General features: G+C 53.7%; 1 protein-coding gene across 2 annotated transcripts in view; it reads left to right on the forward strand.

Annotated features, from left to right (window-relative positions):
- Window positions 1-21,538, forward strand: part of MEGF11 (multiple EGF like domains 11) — a 219,194-nt gene that overhangs the window by 165,205 nt on the left and 32,451 nt on the right. For both annotated transcript variants that reach the window (XM_002914259.4, XM_019794154.2), the window contains exons 9-10: window positions 1,114-1,288; window positions 21,186-21,306. In XM_002914259.4, the coding sequence (XP_002914305.2) occupies window positions 1,114-1,288; window positions 21,186-21,306 (296 nt within the window). The remainder of the gene's footprint in view (window positions 1-1,113; window positions 1,289-21,185; window positions 21,307-21,538) is intronic.

The following is a 21,538-nucleotide window of genomic DNA, read 5'->3' on the forward strand; positions in this document are numbered from 1 at the left end:
TGGGTTCTCCCCACATACAAGAGATTTACCAGGGAGACAGCTGTGAGGGAAAACGGGGAGGGGGTTGGGGAGGCTGGGAAAACATCACGCTGCAGTGTAGGTTTGAGCCGTGTGGAGGAGAGGGAAGGAAGGAAGGCTGGGTGGAAAGCCTTAGGCTGTATCACAGTTCTAAGAAGGACTGGCAAGATGGGGAGTCTTCAAGCCAAACTGCCCATCAGAGGAGTCTCAGATCTCCCAGGAATGTGCCAACCTTAATACCCCTGCCCTGCTCTAGCTGGGAGCAGCCCAGTGGAAGTGTGGGCTCTGAGCAAATGTAGTGATGGATTTCAGACACAGTAGCTGGGGCCATTGGGCATTTACCCTGCCCCTAGAAGCTCTGAGAAGCACACGGTCACCACACCGGCATCCCCTCTGATCATGAATGGATAGTGACTGCTGGATCAGACCTCTGCTAGGCAGGGAATGCCCACTCTCTATTGGTCATGCCGGGCATCCCCTGCCTCTGGGGGACGGATGGGGATGGAGACGATCACACTAACCCTTAAAAAGCACTAGCAAAGCCCAGATGGAAGGTATTCTCTCCAGTGTAGACATTGCCAGAGGCGGAAGGCCACATCTGCCCTGAGGTCTCATTTTAATTTAGCAAATGTCCGTGGAGTATCTACAATATGCAGAACCACTGGGCATCACTGCAACCGTCTCGTGCCTGCCCTTACGCCAGGCATCTGCCTTGGTACAGTGGGAGTGAGGCTCTGGGTGTCCTAGTCCTAGGGAAGAGACTGAAGAAGGTTGCCTCCTTCTTTGGACTCCGTGTATTTGTATTAGAAAGAGCACTTCTTTGGGAGTCAGAACACCTGTGTTATAGTCCCGATTTTGCTGCTTCCTCACTATGTGACTTGAGGCAAATTATGTAATTTCCGTGAGCCCCAGTTTCTTGGAGCCATTAAAACCATGTGACCTCGGCAACTTCTGACAAACAAGGCAGTGTACAATTTAACCTCAGAGGCCCCTGGATCCTGCTACCCTGGCAGACCAGAATTGGGGTGGGCAGAGGGTGGGACGTGGCTGTCTTCCTGGCCAGACTGTCCTCTCATTCTTCTCTCCTCTGCTCAGCTGCCACCCAGTAACTGGAGCGTGCACCTGCCAGCCAGGCTGGTCTGGCCACCACTGCAACGAGTCCTGCCCTGCTGGCTACTACGGCAACGGCTGCCGGCTGCCTTGCACCTGTCAGAACGGCGCCGACTGCCACAGCATCACCGGGAGCTGCACGTGTGCCCCGGGCTTCATGGTAAGATGGGAAGGGTCTCCCATGGCCCCAGGCTCCCCACCCCACACAGGAATGGAGGGACCAGCTCCTCCCATCTCTGAGGAGAATCGGGGGATGTGGCCCTTTGCCCAGGGATGAAGAATGGGAGTGTCTCTGTGGCCCGCTCAGAGATAGGGCTCTGGACCACAGAGCCCCCAGGCTGTTCTTGAAGGGCTGGTTCTGCTAGTTTCTGTAACTGGAGATGTAATAGAAGGAGAAGGTCTTTCCATTGTCCCCTCACCCTGGAACAGCAGTTGTCTCTGAGCCCAGCTCCTCCCTGTCTGAATCCTGTGCACACAGTGTTTTACATCATGAGAACTGCAGTGCACACACGGTTTTGCATTCTACTTGCTTTCACCCACATTTGCTGCTCGGGCTTCTTAATTATCGTTTTAAATAGCCGCATACCACTGCAGGAGCTGCCGGGGCCCCCCAGTTTACTCAGCCATCCCCTTACTGCTGAATATTGAGTTGTTTCCAATGTTCACAGCAAATGTTGCAATAAGCATCTTCCTACAAACAGCTTTTCCTCTCCTATTGAATTATTTCCTTAGGGTGAATTCCCAGGGTCAGTGGGCATAATATATTTATGGCTCTTGATGGATGTTGCCATATTACTTTCCTTGAGGGTTATATAAATCTATACCGCCACCAGCTATGTACGAATGTACCTATTTCAGAACAACTTTGCTAACATCCTTTTCTTTTTTCTTTTTTTTTTTTTTGCTAATTATATCGGTAGAAAATGGCTCCTCGATGTTGTTCTAATTTGCATTTCTCTGATTACTAGGGAGAGTGAACCTTTCCTCCACATGTTTACTATTTGTGCTTTCTCATGAATTATGCTGGTTTTTATGAGGTTAGGGAACTTGACAGTGGAAGTGGAATCCTGTTCGAAGGCGGGGCATGCCCAGTGGGTCTGAGGACCCAAGTGCTTGGGGGTCCCCCACGGCCATGTATTTCATTGCGCTAGGAAGTGGTTGGTATAGTACAAACTATGGTCTTTGGAACCAGACTGGGGTCACATCCTGGCTGTCCTGTCACCGACTGCGTGACCTTGGGCCAGTGAGCTAACCGCTCTCAGGATGGGTTTCCTCACCTCTGGAGTGGAACACCTTGCAAAATTGCTGCCAGGTGGAGATATGGACTGTCGAAGGTACCTCACCCCAGTGCTTCTCACACTTTAGTGAGTGTACGAATCAGCGGCGGGCCCTCTGACCCGCAGATTCTGATCCAGTAGGTGGGGGTGGCCTTTCTAACAAGCTCTAGCTGATGTTGGTGCTGCTGGCCGGTGGCCTCACTCTGAGTAGGAAGGGGTGGTGCTCAACTTGGACCGCCCATTGGAATCACCTGTGGAGCTTTATAAACACTGATGCCCCCCCGCCCCGAGACACTGATACTTTAGGTCTAGTTGAGGCCAGTGTGCTGCCAAGGTGGAGATCCTCTGATCTATGAGGAAGCTCTAGTCATGGTGTGGGAGAGTGGATTGTGCCTGGAGACTTTTGCAGGCAGGTTGCCCTGGTCTCTAGAACAAAACTCTGCTCAGTTCCTTCTTCCTCCTCCCTAGTGCAGATAAAATTGGGTGAAAATGAATTCTAGTGACGTCTTTGAAAGAGAAAGAAGTCTGTTCCTCCTGCGGGTCTCCTTCCTAAATTACCTTTATTGGTGTGAGCTTTGGCCATCACTTCCACAGAAAAACGGAGTGCCCTAGGTTTGGGGCTCGGGTGGGAGAGAATAGTTGTTTGGGATTAAAAATTTCACGCCGCCAAGTGATCAGGAGACAGAAGCACAAATGAACTGACCACACCAGAACTGTTAGTGGGGCCTTCTCACCCTGGGCCCAGTTTGGCTACTATGACTTTGGGCAGGTGGCCAGCTCTCTCAGGGTCCCAATTCCTTCATCTGTAAATGATAAGTGTGTAGGGGGAAATGAACCCACTGATTTCTAAGGTGGTCCACTTTGTGGACTCCATGGACCATGTTAGGAAACACACCCCTCTGGAGAATATAAAGGGAAGTAGGAGCAAGGAGGGGTGTGTGTGTGTGTCTTTGCCAAGGGAGCGGTTGTACACATCGTATATGGGTCTGCCGAGAGTCCCATGTTCCCCTTCTTCACCCTCAACTGCCTGCCTGGTCACTGTTCCTCAATCAAAGGAAGAATTAGCACCTTTCGAGGACTAGGAAGGCCAGTGTCTCTGTGCGCGCTGCCCCCAGGCCAGGGCTCCTGCAGTCTGGAGGCCAGCCCACTGCTTCTCTTCCTCCCATCTGGGATGCAAATGACTTCCTGCCCTTGAACTTTGGGAGACTTGGCACTTGCAGGAATCATCTCTTTGTGGAGGCCTACCCTCCTGGGGCTCGGGGCTAAGGCAGATTGTAAGCCAAACTGCCCTGGTGAGAGCCCGTGAATTCTCATCCGTCTCCTCCTGCCCAGCGTCATTATACCTGGAAAGGCTCTTCTGAGGCCCTGTTGGGTGTTGAGCAGGAGCTGCTGGAGGTGATTACAGAACAGTCGATTGTTCTCGTCCAGCGTGACTCATTCCTGCATGCACCAGACTCCAAGAGGGAACTCATTACTGTTGCCTTTACCCCAGCTTCTGAATGAATGCAACTTCCTGCAATTAGCTAGCTCTGGTCAGGGTCAGGGATTGAGGCAATCAGCAGAGCCGACTTGGCTGAGACCCTCCCCAGAATGCCCTGCAGTCAATAATAATTAGCAATGCCTTTATTTGCTAGTTAGTCTATAAATTTATGCAGCTGCCCTTTTCCTGGAAAGATTTTTAGGATGAGCAATTAATTAGAGACTAATTAAAAGAGCCCTTTTCTGAGTGTTTGGAGACCTCCATCCTGGGCTCTCTAAACTTGGACATGTTGCCTCACTTTGCTGGGCCTCAGTTTCCTCATCTGTAAGATGGGAGTCACGTCAGTCCTGCCTGCTATCGGATGTGAGTAACCAACATGGTAATGGATGTGAGGCCACATCCTCAGCTGGCCCCTCCCACCAGAACCCTCCCGGCCAAGGGCTTTTTAGGGAGGATGTGGGGATAACTTTAGGAAAGCAGTCTCTGAGGGCTGAGAATGGCCTCAGGAGCACTAGTAAGGTAGTGCAGAACCACCCCCGGGAGTCCAGTGACGTGATGCTCCAGCCAGGTGGTCCCCAACCCCTGCAGAGGCCATGAGGATATGGGGCAGGAGCAAGCCCCACCTGGCTCTCTCGGTGTGCTGGCCCTCACACTCTTTCTCCTTCTTTCCCAGAGCTCTAGATATTTACTCTGCCAAGGACTTGGGGGGCAGCTGGGGGTATGGAAAGGCTAATCAGACATCCACCCAGCCTTCAAAGAGCTTGTGCTCAGCGATAATCATATTCACACTAGTAGCAAACACTTATGCGTCCTCGCTGCATGCTTCATCTCTATCCCTCACAAGAGCCTGGTGAAGGTGCACTTTCATGTTCCTCAATTTGAAAATGAGGAGCTGAAGTTCAAACAGGATAAGTGACTTTGCCCAGGATCACAAAGCCACTGAACTCTCATAGGTTAGATGATAGACTTTGACAGGTCACCATGGAACCACACAATACTGAGTTCAGATCCTTGCCCCCCAATCCCCACTCTGCCTCCTGGCAAGTCACTTATCCTGCCTAAGCCTGAGTTTCCTCATTTGTTAAGAGGAGGCTTTGCCATGAAACTGAGAATCTTCATATGGAAAGTTTGTCATTCTGTGCCTGGAACACAGTAAGCACCCCGTAAAATGGTAGTAATTATTGGTGCACTGTGAGAATAGTAGGGGAGCGATGCTTCTTCCAAGCCTAGCACCCCTTGCATCAAGGAGAGTGTCAAGATGACCTACACCCGGGGGTTCCTGTTGGAGCAAGCAGAGTCATGAATACACACAACTATGGGTCCAAGCAGGTCCACCCAAGCACCCGTGGGTCAGTCTCAGGAGGCATGGTGGGGTGGACACACCTGTCAATGTTTGGGGCAGTGGACATAGGGCTGGAGATAGGAATAAAGTCTAGGTATTTTACATGTTAGCTTGGCAACAGCAGTGGAATCACTTGAGGCATGCTTTGCTGAATTGCATTGGGTCTGCTGGGTGGGGCAAAAGAGCCCTGAACTGGAAGGTGAGAAACCAGGTTCCTGGCACTGGTTCTGCTAACTTTCAGGACTTCTATTTCTTATCTGTAAAGTGGGAATGATATTCTCTACCCAACAGGAACAGTGTTATGGAAACTGGTCATTAAAATGGGAGGGCTTAAAATTGGGAGAGACTTTGTTTCAGCACCTCGGACAGCTACCAGGAGGCTCTCCTCCAAGGTTGCTCTTGTTCTATTAGAACCTAGGGTCCTCACCCAGTCCGAACACCAGGGGGGAACAGGGGTGGGCAAGGGCAGAGTGAGGGTCTGAACCCAGGGGGGCTCAGGCCAGCAGAGTCCTGCACGTGTTCCCGTGAAGGTTAATCCAGGAAGGGAGGAGGGAATAGCTGAACTGTGGTTGAAGGGACTAAGTGGAGCTGTCTCCATCCACTTAGAATTTGGAGTCACATCATCCTTTTCCATGGCTTCTCATTACCCACAAACAAATCTCAAACTCCAGTCCTTTGTAACCTGCCCTTAAAACTAGTTAGTCCACCCTAACTTCATCTCCTGCTAAGTCTTGCTGTAAACCTGTGCTGTGGCCACACATAACTCACTTTTCCCCAAGCACAGTGTCTGCCTGGGGGCCTCTGCCTGTGCCCTTTCTCAAGCTTTTCCCCTCCTCCTGGAATGCTCTCTCCACTGTCCTTATCTCAGTCTATGAAAATCCTTCTCAGCCTTTCAGGGCTGAGAGCAAAGGCTGCCTCTTCCATGAAGCCTTCCCTGAATATTCCTGTCTTCAGAAATAAGCCTTCCATCTCCTCATACTCAGAGTCTATCTCCCTCCAACTCTGTGCCCACTCTTCCAACTGCCTCCCCCACTGCCCCGGTCCATATGAACTTCTCTCTTAATGTACTCGCTTTGGAATCAATAAATTTGGGGGAAGAGCAATGAATGCCTTTAAAGCAGAAGTTTTCAGAACTGACCTTTATAGGAAAGAAATTCATGGCATATTTTGAGGGCCCACGCCAGCAGGGCTGGGGCTTGAGAAATACCCATTGGCTTCTCTGCAGTTTAGACAAACAGGTAATGGCAGTGGGACTAGAATAGCTGCCCCCCGAAATCATCTCTGGGTTTTTCTGGGTTGGGAGAGGGCAAATGGTAAAGCTTCTACCTTACACAATACTACGTAATGGTTACTCAGAGGCTCTGGAGCCAGATTCCCTCCCTTCAAATACCAGCCTTGCTTCTTACTAGCTGTGCGACCTTGGTCAAGATATTTCACCTCTCTGTGCCTCTTTTCTCATATATTAAAGGGGAATAATAATAAAGCCTATTGGGTTACTGGGCTGATTAATTAGTACATATAAAATAATACCTGGCATATTAATACTCTTCCAGCAAGAGTTAGCTTATTATTATCAATTATTATTATTGCCAACGCTGCCACTGCTGTTATTTACCCCATGGGGTCCCCTGCCTGAAGAGACTGCCTGGTCTTGGTGGAAATGCCCTCTTTGGGGATACAAGCAGAAAGAGAAGCAAGAGGAAGAGAGTAGAGTTAGTTGAAACTTCCTTCTGGCTGGGAGCAGCAGGATTAATGGGGGCTCCTGGGTTCCCAAGGGCAGCCACAGAACCGAGAATAGACTTCCTCATCACGGCAGCGGGGTGGGGGTGGGGGGAGAAGGCCAGCTTCTCAGCCCCTGCGCAAGCCTGTGCCGACCAGCTTGCTTCAATTAAGGCCTCACCTAGGTGGCCAGCCTGATGAAGCCGCCTCTGCTGCTCTCAGACTAATTGCTGCCACCTTAGCACCTGCAGCGAATGGCCTGTGAGGTCGCCAGAGCTGCAGAGCCTGGATTTCCCAGACCTCCTCCCTGCGTGGAACCCATGTGGCTGGGAGATAAGGGGCCCTCTGGTCATTGCTCAGAGCAGATGCTCCCTTTCAGCTCTGGCTATAATGGGAATGGGGAGCATGGGAGGCGGGGGAGAGGAGCCTGGTGTCCCCGCCCATGGGATTCGGTGCCTATATTTCTCCCCTGGATGACAGAATTTCTATTACCTTAAAGGGCTCATCTATTTATGCTGCAATTTTTTGAAGTCCTGTCTGCTGTTATTGAACCCTGCATGCTGGCGAGGGGAGCGGGCACTCCATCACCCAAATGAACAAACTCGTTTCCACATTTTTCTCCCTTTCCTCCGTGCTGTGGGTAGGTCAGTCGCAAACCTCAGCTGCTCTGGCCGGGGAAGGCAGGACAGGGGTGAGAGTTATGAAAATCCAGATCAGTGAAGCAGTGATTGAATTTTCTTCCAAGCGTTCTGGTGTCCTTTAAAGACATCACCCCCCCCCAAGCCCCCACTCTGGAGCTGGACAAATGCGTGTCTGCCTTTTGTGCAGCTCCTGAGCTGGAACTCAGGAGGGAGGACAGCTGCAGGGCTGGAAGAGAATGTGGACCGAGAAAGTACAGCCAGGTGACATGTATAGACCGTGTGTGGGTTTCCTGTTCTAATTGTTTTGTTCTTCATCAAACCTGAGGTCGGCCGGCTGTTAGCCCTAAGCTTTCCGTGCCCCGTCCCCGCCTCCTGCCATTGACTAGCTTCCTAATTATAACAAAAGATTTTCTTGGCTGCTGCACTGGAGACAAGGAATTCACCCTCCAGCTGCCCTGCCCCGTGTGAAAAGAGGGGCCCAGGTAGTGCAAACTAGCAGAAATGATCGAAAAATATGAACGCATAGACGCCACGCTCCAGTACTCCAGTCCCAGCCCCGTCCCTCCTGCTGGGTGGCCTCGGCCCGGTTGTGCTTCTCAAGCCTTGGTTGTTCATCTACGAAACAGGGTAAATAGTGGTACTGTGTTCTAGTGTTCTTAGGACTGAATTAGATAAATGTGTACAATGCTTCGGACAAAGGCTGGCGTGTAGCAAATACTCAAGAAATGATTGTCGAGGTCCCTGAGAGAGATGTGTAGGGGTGATGCACTGGAGGCCAAAGGCATAGACTTCGGGGCCAGGCAAGGCTTGGAATCCCAAGTCTGTCCCTCAGCTGTGTGAACTGAGGTGACGTACTCAGCCTCTTTGAGCCCCAGGTTCCCATCTGTAAAATGGGCTGATAGTGCCTGCCCTTCAGGGTCAGTGTGAGCGCAGAATGGGTCACACAGCAAATCATTGGCGGAACTGGGACGGAAATCAGGTGACCTCACTCCCAGTCCCATGTGTTTTCTGCCTTGACCTCCTGCTCCTGAGTTTGCTGTCCCCAGGGCAGACATCTGTTTTTTCCCAGGGCAGAGAGGGATGGGGTTGGGAGAACAGTCAGCAGAGTGTTAAATCATGTTGGCGATTAGTCCACAGAGCAAAGTAGGGAAAATTGGGTTTATGTCACTAAGGCTGAGTCCAGCCTTCCCCCTCTGGGACCCCGTGGTTTGCGGCTCTATTAGGGAAAACTGCTGACTCTTCTGTTCCAAAAAATAAACATTCCCATGTCACACCATCCTCTCCTGCTGTGCTCCTCACGTCCTTATCAGTGCCCTCCTTACTGGGGTCTGGAGCTGGGGCTTTGGTCCACGCCTGGAGCAGAAGAGGGTGCGGGAGCTGAGGCGTCCGCGTTTTGAGCTCCCCCAGTTTCTTTTTGTCCAAGTCTCTGGTGTTGATGGGATTTCTGCCCCTGCCGGCTCCCGGCCCTGCCACCCCACAGATTCAGGAGGGCGGGGCTGGGCCGCCAGTCAGAGGAGCTGCCCTGAAGGGTCTGGAGGAGGTTGACAAGCGGGGTGTGAAGGCTCACCTTTGGAGCACTGAGTGACTATGACAGGCCCCCTGCTCCGGTACTTTATATAATCCTCACAACAACCGTGTGGGTGGGGGCTGTCAGGATCCCCTTTGCAGATGAGGAAACCGAGGCTCAGAGAGGTGAAGTGACCTTCCTTAGTGGTAAATGGCCACCAAGAGCTGAGCCTGTGACTGTCTGAACCCAGAGCCTGCACTTTGAGCCACAAATAAAAACTGTCTGGAAAGGAGAGGGTTGTGGATTTGTGAGACTCTCTCGGGCCTTTTCTGAGGAAAGGGGAAAGTCCCAGCAACCTCATTCCTCAGTGGGAGCCCAGTGCCCTCCCTCGCTTTGTCCTTGAGGGGAGGTAGGCTGGGACCCTCAGTCTCCCTCCCTTGCTTTGGGGCGGCCCGTCACAGCTTACCCAGCCGCGTCGCACCTGGGCTTGTTGGTCACGGCTCTCCTGTGAGGAAAGCAGGGCGAGAATTGTTAGCTTTGTGGCACAGATGAGGAAACTGAAACTCAGAGCGGTTACAAGTCTTGTCCAGGGTGACGTGACTTGTGAGGACGTCAAGCTGGGCCTCAAACCCAAGTCTTATGGCTCCAAGGCCATGCTTGCCTCGGGACAGCTGTGCGGGGAGGGGAGGTCAGTACTGAGGAGAAGGCCAGCCAGGAGGCCCGCCTGGGCCCCAACCCTGGCTCTGCTGCCACTCGCTATTTGACCAAGTTCCCTCACCTCTCTGTGCCTTAACTTCATCTTCTACGAAGATAGGTGTCCCTGTCTCCTGGGGCCGATGTAAAGCTGAAATGAAACACTTTTGGGAAGGCCTGGAGGAAATGCCGGGGTGTGTGTAGCCAGAGGCGTGAGGAGGAGCAGAGGGCCCGGCCCGCAGACTGACTCCCTCACCAAGCTGGCAGGTGTGGAGTAAAGGAAGAACCCACCCCCCTCCCGCTGCCCCTGCCTTGCAGCTCAGAGACCCCACCCGGCCCGGCCCCTCCCCAGCCATCTCCCCACTTAGTCATTAGCACCAATAATCCCATCTTCGGGAGTAATTAGGCACCCCGGGAGAGGAAGGGATTCCTACCAGAAGACGTGATTGTGTCTAGAAAATGAAAGATGTTGCAGAAGAAGGTCCCGAATAAATCACTTCAAGGTGGGGTTAGCTAATAGGAAACTAACAATGGGGGTAAATGCACAAAACACACACACACACACAACCAAAAAAAACAAAACAAAACAAAAGAACCTCAAAAGTTCTTTTCAAAAACACTCCTAAATAATTGTTCTCACCTCCCTTAAAGTTCTGAGGAGGGGTGTGAATTCCCAAGACAGGCACAGGGGAGCTGGGCAGGCGTATGCCAGCCTTCAGGCCCCGATGGCCTGGATGAGCAGGGGTGGAGGGAATGTGAAGGGAGAGAGTGGGAGCAGAGCAGGGTGGGGGCCTGTGCTGAATTCAGCAAGCGAGAGGGAGCCACTGAGCAGGGATGTGACGAAACGGTGCCGCCCGTGATCTCCATTCCCTGTGTGGGGAGATGGGGTCACCACTGTCTGAGAGCGCAGCATACAGTAAGCGCTCAGTAGATGCCCGTTCCTGTTACCCCCATGGTTCTTAGGTAGAGGCTGCTTGGTTCAGTGGGGAGAGCACCGGCTTTGAGCCAGGGGAACCCGACTTTGAAGCTCACCAGCGGGGTGAGGGGAAACAGGGCAAGCACCACGAACGTGGCCCAGTGCAGGTAAATCTCCGCATCTCTCCTTGCGTCAGCCGTGGCCGGGGCTCTTATGGACCATGTGTAATAATCAGATGCCTACAGCATTATGGCACTTCCTCTGGGCCAGGCACTGCTCCAAGAAGATTACATAGGTCAGCTTATTTAATCTTCACTGCTGCCCTTGGAGGAGAGCCCTACTCTCATCCCCATTTTGCAGATAGGAAAACGGAGACAGAGAAGTTAATAACTTGCCCCAAGTTTGTCAGTTATACCCCACTAAAACTCAAAAAATAAAATGCCCAAGGTTCTATAGGTGTCAGAGCCAGGACCTAAACCCAATAGTCAGATTCTGGAACCCCTTGGAACCTCTGTGTCCTGCCTCTTCTGTGTGCAAACCCCCAAGGATCCTTGCCACCACCCCACCCCACACCAGGATAAAACCTTAACCATGGCCACGGGGGTGCTCCAGCCACGAGCCCCGAATTTGAAAGTCGCATTCAACTGGAGAGCAATCAGGCATCCATCAGGTAGTTCAGGGAAAGGGTCTGCTTGCCGGGTGGTGGTGTGGACGGAGTCCCAGGTCCCCACCATGACACCCATCCGTACCACAGTTCTGCCACTACCAAATGCTCTCCTAGCTGTCATCTCATGTGTTCTCATAGCCCGGTGGGGTGAGATATCACTGCTGCCGTTTTATACACAGGGAAACAGGCTCCGAGTGGTTTATACGGCCCTGAGCGTCTTGGTCTTGCCCATGTGAGCCCAGTGCTGAGCCACTCCCCAGGCAGATGCTGCCAAGACACGCCCCTCCTGTCCCATCTCCCTCTGAGGCCTCGCTCCCCTCTTCTCCCTGCCCGCAGCCCCAGACAGGCTCTGCCCACCATGTCCCTTCCTCCAGGGAGACCAGATCTGCTCTATGTTCCCTTCAAACCTGCCCCCTGGGGTGTCGGGGCCTTAAATGGGGAGCACATTCCAGGCCCACATTATGTGTAGTGTAGCGTTCTGTGAGAATTGGCTGGGAAACCTCCGAGAGCCAGAAAAATCCACAGGGCACCAGCTTTAGGAAAATGCAGAGAATCTGCAGTTGGGGGGGTTGGGGGGAGTGGGCAGCAGGGACAGCTCCTACCTCTGCTCCATTTCTATTCCCCAGGAAAAGCTTCTCAGGTCTCAACTGCTGGACTTTCTTTTTTTTTTTATGTATTTTTTTTTTAAGATTTTATTTATTTATTTGACAGAGATAGAGACAGCCAGCGAGAGAGGGAACACAAGCAGGGGGAGTGGGAGAGGAAGAAGCAGGCTCATAGCAGAGGAGCCTGATGTGGGGCTCGATCCCACAACGCCAGGATCACGCCCTGAGCCGAAGGCAGACGCTTAACCGCTGTGCCACCCAGGCGCCCCTCAACTGCTGGACTTTCTTTGCAGTCAGTCCTAGAACTTTTTCTTTAATGACTGAATCCAGAATCAGTAAGCGATTGAATTTGCCTGGGTCTGGGTTCTCAGCCTCTCTCAACCAGAAAGGAGTGGCCCGGACTCCTGCCTTTGGGGGAGGGGGTTCCTAAAATAGGCTAGAACCTTCAGTCCCTTACCTGCTGTCAGACCCACCTTTGCCTTTAGGGCAAAGTATGAAGGCTGGCCCTCGCGGCCTCCCTGGCCGGGCTGGTCTGCCCCCCAGGCTCCTGTCCCACCTCAGCCCCTCAGCCCCCGGGGCTCCAGCAAATCCTAACAGATCGCCTTACCCTGCCACCAGGCCTTGGTTCCATCTACCACTCCCCTGGAATGCCCTTGCTGTCTGTCCTCCTGGCCAAACCCTGCCCGTGCAGCATCCGGACTCAGCCCTGTTGCCACCTCCTCGTGCAGACTTCTTGCTTCCTTCCCATGGGGACATAACCTCTCCGTAGTACAGTGGCATGTCCGCTCTGGTGGCACACTGTAGATGTCTCCTGACACAAGACACAAATGCCCCCTAAGTTGGCCCACTGGAAGTCCCTGGCAGCCGTTTCTGCCTCCGCCAGTAGCAGGCGTTTAACAAGGATGTGTGGGAAGCCACCTAGTCCAAGGCATGGCATACAGTAGGCACTCAGGACATCTGGGTCCCCGGCATTGCTGGCCTGCCTGCTGTCAAGGCAGCCAGGTCGAGGGGAGAGCTTGGTCTGTGGAGTCGGTCGGCCACTTTCCCGCAGTGACTTAGGACAGGTTGGCCCCTCCAGCCTCGGTTTGGCCTCCCTCTAGGGTGGTTCTTTCTCTAGGAAGGTAATTCCTCCTTGCAGGGCTATTGTAAGAACAGAAGGGGACAGAGGGCGGTAAGTACCGGCTGGCACCAAGGAAGCAGCCCCAGGGGAGCCGTCTGTCCTAAGCCAGTGGGTCCGCCCTGTCTGTAGGGGCGCAGGGCTGTGGACAGTGGTGAGGACCAGAGTCCTGCACACACCCGCTCCCCCTGTGTGGGGGCTGCCCACTGTGCATGCAAGAATGCCACAGGGACCTTGGACCTGGGGGTGGCCCAGCAAGATGCAAAGACCTCTGACGAGAGCTCGGTAAGCCCTCACTAGCCTGTGATGGTCTCTCTGAGCTCAGAAGAGACTCCGGGAGGAATCAGTTGGAGAAGGGGAGACTTACAGATGGGACAAGGGCACCAATGCAGAGCAGAAGAGAAACCATTTTACCAAGACAGCAGCTGAGCCTCCAGGAGGACCCCCGGTCTTGCAGCCAGTAAGTGGCCTGGCTTTCACTTGAGCCCAAATGTCCTTCCTTGACCGCACTCACTGCCTCTCAGGTCTCCCTGAAGTGTCTCGGGATAGTTTAGGAACTACTAGAAGGTGTCTGTGCTCCTCCAGAGAACATGCTTGAGGGGTCAGAGTTAGATAGCACATTTGTGCAGATTAGAAAGAGGCATCCCTTCCTCGAGACAGTCTACTGAGATCTGCCAGAAAATTGATGTCATATGTACACAAACGACGATGACTGTCCTGCGAATGGCACCTCTAGAGTTGTGCAGTGCTTTGCCTGCCCCACTGTACAGAGCAGCCTCGGGTCACTGGCAGCCAGTTCGTGTAGGACAGATGGACAGAGGGCTTCTGGGCCTAACCTTTGGCCCTTTTCCACCCCTCCCCCTTGGGAGCCAGACAGAATGACCCTGGGCATTCCCCCCTCAGCATGGAGAGGCGGGGTTGGGAATGGATGTGACAAGTGGCCTCCACCCTTCTCTCGCTCTCGTCTCTCTGACCCTCTGCTCTTCATGCCTTATGCAGAGTTTCTTTTCCCCAACATGAATCCACTGTCGGTTGCTGCTTTATCAGCGACACACTAATTAGGTCCAGTGAGGTTTGCTCTGCGTTGGAGAGGCCTCTGCGGTTGGCGTTCGGTCCAAGCTGTTCTCTCTTTGCCTTGTGGTCCATGTGTCATTCTTTCTCCCCAGAAAATCATAAGTGAAGCTCCCTATCTGGGACTCCCACTGCCTGAGCCTGGGAGCTGGGAGTGGGGACGACTGAGAAGGGTGGGCAAGGGGAGAGCCAGCAGCCCAGGGCTGGCACTGCGCTTGGCATGGAGCGGACACCTGCCGGGAGGGGGCTTTGTAAGGAACAAATTGTATCCCACATGTGTGCTGCTGGCATGGACGGGACATTGGACACCAAAATCAGCCTGCACTCGTGGCCCTGAACCTCCAGGGTTAATAGAGGAGAGAGAGAGGAACCAGCAAAGATGTGGGGACTGCATGGAAGGGAGCCATGAGGCCATGTCACATGACCTAGTGCCTCTGCCTTACCGACACCCGCGTATTCGGACCCGAGATGCAGGGCCCTCTCGTACCTAAGTACCTAAGCCATCAGTACTTCCCCGGCAAGAGGACATGTGGGTCAGGGTGGCTTCCCTGGCTGGCTGTCCCAGAGTCCTCTCTGCTGAGCTCCCATAGGGTGGCAGGAGCATACCCACCACCCCGACCTGGATCTAGAGAACCCAGTTCCACTCTGTTCACTCTGCCTCCCACCCACCTATTTAAGGGGGACCCAGAGATGAACTTGCAACATTGCCTCCCTCTTTTGTGAGAGGGAGGGTCAACCGCTTCCCATTTCCCTCCTCCTCCCCACGCCAAAAAATACTCATTAACCTCTGGCCCATTGCAGGGAAAATGGATGGTCCACACAAGAAGCCCAGCTGCTGATTAATTTTTCCAAACAGGGCCAAACTACAAAGCCGCATATTGCAGGGGAGAAAATTCAATAAACAGCATTTGAAACAAATTTAATAGAACATATAGCTCATTACCCACTGGGGTCTGGGCCTCTGCTGCCACTTTGTGCAAGAAGGCAGGTGGAGGGGAGATTTGCATCTCTTTAGCAGGACCAGCTCCGGGGGTTCCATTCTGGCGCTAGCTCTTTCGAATCAAGTTCAAGATGTTAACAGCCAAGGCTGCATCTATAATTAACAGGCCTTTGGATGGGAGGAGGTGCTCACATCTGTCCTCCATTCACAGAGTGGAGACGCTGAGCAGGACGGGCAGGCTGCCCCCGCCCCAAGCTGGCACGTCAGGGACCGGCCCCTGTGGGAGGGCTCCCTTTCCGGGGCTGCGGGGTATGGACTGTGTGGAGGTGAGATGGGGATGGATAAGAATGTTAGATACTAGGCACCAACTTCCAGGTGCTGAGAAAGGCTCACAGTATCTGGGCGTCAACAGGTGGTCCTTCCTCAAGGTCAGGGCCGCGTCCTGGGGACGCTGTGTGCCGAGTGGCGAGCGTGCTGCCGGTATGGGCAGGGGCAGCACAGGCTCTCTGAGAGTTTCCCTCCATCTAGGCTGTTAGGGGCTTGTGCTTGAGATGGGAGCCAAGAGAGTCAAGTTCCAAGCCCCTCCCTGCCTGGCACTGGCTGTATGGCCTTGGGCAAGTCACTTCCCCTCTCCTGGCCTCAGTGTCCTTACCTGTAAAACAAAGCAGCTGGACCAAGTGATTCCCGAAGTCCTTCCAGCTCTGGTACACTGGGCTGTCCCCCCCAGTGTTATGAATGGCATTTGGTCAGGCCCAGGCCATGCCTTAGCAGGGAGGTGGCCAGCTGGCTGGTGGGATTGGTGGAGCCCCAGGGGGACTCCCCAGCCCTGGGCCTCCATTCCCACCATTCCTCCCTCCTGTGGGCTCAGACCCCTACTGCAGGCGAGAAGCTGTTTGGAGAGTCAGAGCGGAAGGGCCCTTCGAGACAGCCCAGCCAGTGGTTCCAGCTAGACCCTTGAAGGCTGCAGCAGGCTGCCAAGAGAGCTTCTGAACATTTCACAGAGCCCACGGGCGGCCTTCCATGAGCTGTGATGAAGCTAACTAAAACATCAAGGTTTTTCTTTTGCTCTTAATTAGAATTAAATTAACTCTGTGTGATATTTCAGAGCGTGCGTTCATCAGAAGCTCTGATTGGTTGTAGGTGACATCATTGGAATTTCGAGGTCATGGTTGGTGGACAAGATGCTGCCACCAGAGTCACACGGCATGTGGTCACTGGCCAAATTGCACCTGTTCCATATGTGACCGGCCTTAGACGCCAGCACAGAGTATCAGCGGCGTCTTTCAGATCGAGAGGGCTTTGGAGAGGGAGGGTACTCACAAGGGTCCTTGGTGGCAAAAAGTTGGGGAGGTGGATTGACTTTAATCCCCATAGATAATCCAACAGAAAGCCAAGGCCTGTATGTTACCCAGCACGAGCAGAAGTCGAGATGTGCTGGCTGGGGATCTTGGCCTCAGTACAGGGTCTGAGGGTGCTCCTTGCTGTGGGAGAGGGGGTGCAAGTGCTAAGCTATGTGAGGCACGTGAGAGGCCAAATGCAAACTCCCCAACTTTGCCTCTGATGTGAGCTCATAAGCCTGACCTCTTGTCCTGTCCTTTTCCCTGGAGTGTGAAAAGATCATCAGGTGTGAATTCAGGGCTGGTCTGGGCCAGGGCTGGGGGGTGCGGGGAGCAGACAGGGCCCGGTCCTGCAGCCGGTCCCCTAAGGAGTGCTGCGGGTCTCAGCTCAGGGCCCTCTGGCTCACAGTCTCCTCTTCCCGAAGGCCACGGGCTTGATCATCTCTACCATCCTGTTCAGCTCAGAGGGTCTTGTCTCCCTGAGCGGGTGCCCTGGAGGCCAACAGGTTAATTTTCTAGCGGGGCTTCTCACCCTCAGCCTGGCCAGGCAGGGTTTGGGCAGGGAGTGGCAGGATCTGGCCTGGCTTTCCCTTTTCACAAGAGCCCCCAGAGAGACCCAGAGTCAGTGCGGTAGCACAGAGCCTAGCTTTAGACCAGACAATATTCTGCTTCCTGTATGCGGTGGGAGAGCAGAACCTGGGCCCACCAGGGCGCCTCACCCCTCTGTTCAGCACGACAGAATACCTGTACTCTGTGCCTGTAGTGAGCCACAGATGCTGGGGCAACCCAGACAGGTAAGATCCCTGTTGTCAGGAAACTTCTAGTCTAACCGGGGGAGGAGACAGCAAGTCTGTGGACAGATCAACACATCTGGATGCAGGCAGAAGTGTGCCCGTGCGGACACTGCCTGGGAGCTGCCCCAGGGCAGAGAGTCTCAGCATCCTGTGTGCCCCTGGAGCCCACTACCAGGGCTGGCTCAGAGTTGGCCCCGTGCAGCAAACATTCGTTGAACTGCCTGGCAGGAGAGAGAAAGCATATGGAAAGTGCCCAGTCTTTCTGGCTGTCCGCAGGAGAAGCCAGCGTGCACACACAAACATCTCATTTCAGTTCAACATTTATTGAGGGCCCATTATGTACCAACAGGGTCTCAAGCCCTGAGAACCTAGACATGAATAAAATCAGATCTCTGTGTCCCTGAGCTCACCAGCCCAGGGCAGAGGCAGGCACAGGCGCCAACCAGGCCCCCCAGTGTGCTCGGATGGGGGTGGCTGTGTCTGCACCCATTCCCACGAGGGCAGGACTGGGGAGGGAACACAGCTGGGGCGGGGGTGGGGGGATAGGAAGGAGTCGCAAATTTCTACCCAAATCCATCCAGGCAGGTAAACAGCGCACGCAAACACACACACACACACACACACACACACACACACTCTCTCTCTCTCTCTCTCTCTCTCTCTCTCTCTCTCTCTCTCTCTCTTTCTTAGGTGTATACACTGACTACCTAAGCATGTGGAGACACAAATACTGACCCTGTAGACCAGGTGCCTCGCAGGCCATCATGATTAAAGCCTGTTAGTGGTCCCCCAATCCAGGCAGGTGTGCGGGTGAGAGAATGGCCCATGTGTTGGGAGTTGGTACCCAGGGGCACCTTGGGAATCACTCCACCATGGCCAAGGGATGCCCGGAGGTGGGCAGAGCTGTTAGTCTAAATCTGAGAAGTTAGGCTGATTATTGGCTTGCTATGAATGTCAATCACCAGAGACAGCCAATCAACTGTAGACCAGACCTGGCTCTCAGGTCAGCGGCCAGAAGTAGGGACTTGGACAAGTTTAGCTGTTCGTACTTGTGCTTCTTGAGGAGTTCGAACCAGGTGGGGGTCAGGACAGCAGGGCGGAGGAAAGGGGGTGCTGGGAGTTAGCTGTACCACGCTCGCATCTCTTCAGTGAACTCTGCACTTTATTTTTTTTTTAAGATTTTATTTATTTATTCGACAGAGATAGAGACAGCCAGCGAGAGAGGGAACACAAGCAGGGGGAGTGGGAGAGGAAGAAGCAGGCTCGTAGCGGAGGAGCCTGATGTGGGGCTCAATCCCACAACGCCGGGATCACGCCCTGAGCCGAAGGCAGACGCTTAACCGCTGTGCCACCCAGGCGCCCCAACTCTGCACTTTAGAAACTGCTCAATTCCCTATGTGGACTTTTTGCTATTGGGAGCTAATGAATGGAAAATGTTTGGAGGAGCTCCTGGCACACAGTAGCCCCTCAGTGAGCGGTCATTCTGTGCCCCAAGACCATGCCTCTGGTGTGTGCCTGTTTCAGCTGAGAGGAGGGGAACCAGGGCGCCAGCCTGTAGGAGGGAGCAGGAGGTGAACCTGAGGGCACGAAGCGAGGATTCCTGCCCCCTGTGAGCACCAGCCCTCCTCCACCGCACAGGGCCCAGCATTGTTCCTCGAGAGAGAGATGGATCCCTCCTCCAGAGCTGCCTTCTGCCAAAACCTTGGAGAGTTTTGGGTATTCTTTCCATAAGCGGTGTTTCTTTGCAGGAATAGTAGCTTTGGTGGCGCTTCCTACCTGCCAGGCACTCTTCTCTCTACTTCACATATAACAATCGTACAAGGTAGGGACGTTGTTTTTCCCATTTTACAGATGCAGCCACTGAGTCCCAGAGTGGTTTAGTAAATTGTGCAAGGTCATGCAGTGAGTAAGTGGTGGAAGCAGGATGGCACCAGCGTCCATTCTCTAACCACGGGGCCCCACCACCTCTCCGGAAAGAAGATCTGATTCTTTCTTCTCCTTCCCTGCCTTCTCTTTCCTCCTCACCAATACTCTAGGGGGCCCTGGGGACGTCACTGAGTCTCCATGTCCTTCTCTGGGAAGCAGAAAGTCCTCTCCGCCTGGAACTCAAGCTGTCGATATCTCTGCACGGGTTTCGCTGGGAGGAAACAGTGGCCTGGTGTAGCATTCTGGGGGGCAGACATTCCAAGCTGGGCACTCTGCATCTTGCCCCCTGGAGTAGGGCCAGGATGGAGAGTCCTCTCTGAGCCCCATCAGCAGACCTGCAGCTGGGCTCATAGGCCCCTGGAGGGCCCCTGGGAATACTGGGGCTGGAGACACTAATGAGGAGACTAGGAGAGAAACCCCTCTCCCTGGAAGAAATTCATGCAGAGAAACTCATAAGCTGTGCATGCAATTTGCACCCGGGCCAAGGCCCTCAGAGCTTAAATATATTCCTAGGGGCTATTTATAGTCTTGGAAAAATTAGAGTTTTCTGGGTAATGGGAGTGCTGCGGACTCCAGCTGGTCAGGGCCTGCCAGGGACTGGCAGAGAATAGAGTGGGAGCCATGGAGCCTTCTGGTGAAGGACTCCACCTTCTAGTGACCACACGGTCAGGGCAGACAGCCCCAAAGTGGGCCCCTGAGGTGGGGAAGGCGTGTCGTAGGGGGCTTAGGGAAGAAAGCCCAAAGCCCCTTACCTGGCATTCAAGGCTCCCAACTCCCCTTTAAATAGCCCCCTCACCTCTCCCTACACAAACCCCTCCCCCAGCCACCCTTAGAACATTCTCGGCTCTCACACTCCCCTGCATTCTTGTCACACTCTTCCCACCTGGACTGCCTTTCCCTCACTCTCCTCTAGTGAACTGAATGCTCCCACCCCTCTGTCAGAATGCTGTCTGGGCAAGCCAGTTTAGGACAGCTGGTGACAGAATGGCTAAGCCACTGGCCTGGGTGCCAGTAGAGATCAACTGTTCTTAGCGCCCTGACCTGGGCCGAGTTTCCTGAGTTCTCCATACGATTGCTTTATCTCTAAAATGGAAATCATGCCGAGGCAATAGTCTCGGGTGAGTCTCGTGAGGAGTAAACGTGATGGTGTAGGCACGCACCTGATGTGGAGAAAGCGCTCGGTAGGCGTTAGCTATGACCGTCTACGTTTAATTTCTCCAAGGTTCAGGCACATGGGAGAGAGTAGTATTCTGTGCGCCGTGGGGCTGTTGGTGAGAGTCCAATAATACTGAGAGGAAAGGGGTTACATTCTGTGCTGCCGGGACCTGATACAGACTCGGGGGTCAAGTTCTGCAGGGGCTTGGCCCCCCTGGAGCTGTGGTCCGGAAGCCCGACCCCTCCCTCAACTGGTGACAATCACTGCATTGGTTTCCTATCACATCACGTTTAGTGTCTTAAGGCAACAGAGATTTATCGTCTTACAGTTCTGTAGGTCAGGTTTGGGTCTCATGGGACTAAAGTCAAGGTCTGCAGGCTGTGGTCCTTTCTGAAGGTTCCAGGGGAGAATCCACTTCCTGCTCACTCCGGAACTTGGCAGAATTCAGTTCCCAGGGTTGTAGGACTGAGGGCCCCATGTTCTTGGTGGCTCTGAAATGAAGGTTAATCCTATCTTTCAGAGGCTGCTATGTTCCCTGGCCGTGTTCGCCTTCCGCCACCTTTCAAGGGCAACACAGGCAGGTGGAGGGCTTCCTACGGCATATCGCTCCAACCATCTTTAGTCACCTTCCACTTTTAAGGACTCATGTGATTAGACCGGGTCCACCTGCATAGTGTAGAATACTCTCGCCATCTCAAGGTCCTTAATCACACCTGCAGAGTCCCCTTTGCCATGGAAGGTTTGCAGGTTCCAGGGATTAGAACATGGATAATCTTTTGTGGGGGCTGGAGGGGAGGGCATTATTCTGCCTCCCATAGCCCCCAGCATGGGACAAACTCTAATCCAAAATTCGCCACCTCCTTTTCCAGGGAGAGGTCTGTGCAGTTCCCTGTGCCGCAGGAACCTATGGCCCCAACTGCTCATCTGTCTGTAGCTGTCGCAACGGTGGCAGCTGCTCCCCCGTGGATGGTTCCTGCACCTGCAAGGAAGGTGATGTGCCTTCTTGCCCAATCCCATCCCCCTCAGATGTGCGCACCGTCCAGGTGGGCTGCCAGCTGAGGAGTCTGGGTTGTTCCTGCCTCATCCACCCGCGTGCAGGGTCAGGGAGCTTACAGATCAGGTCCCAGCCAAGGAAACCCAGGCCAGGGACGTCAGTAGCAGGAACGTAAGAGAGGGGATTAGTTACAGTGGTATTAGAATCGGTGGGGGAGCATGCGAGGGA

The sequence above is a fragment of the Ailuropoda melanoleuca genome, chromosome 5 (genome assembly GCF_002007445.2).
Source record: "Ailuropoda melanoleuca isolate Jingjing chromosome 5, ASM200744v2, whole genome shotgun sequence".
In the NCBI taxonomy this organism is placed as follows: domain Eukaryota; kingdom Metazoa; phylum Chordata; class Mammalia; order Carnivora; family Ursidae; genus Ailuropoda; species Ailuropoda melanoleuca.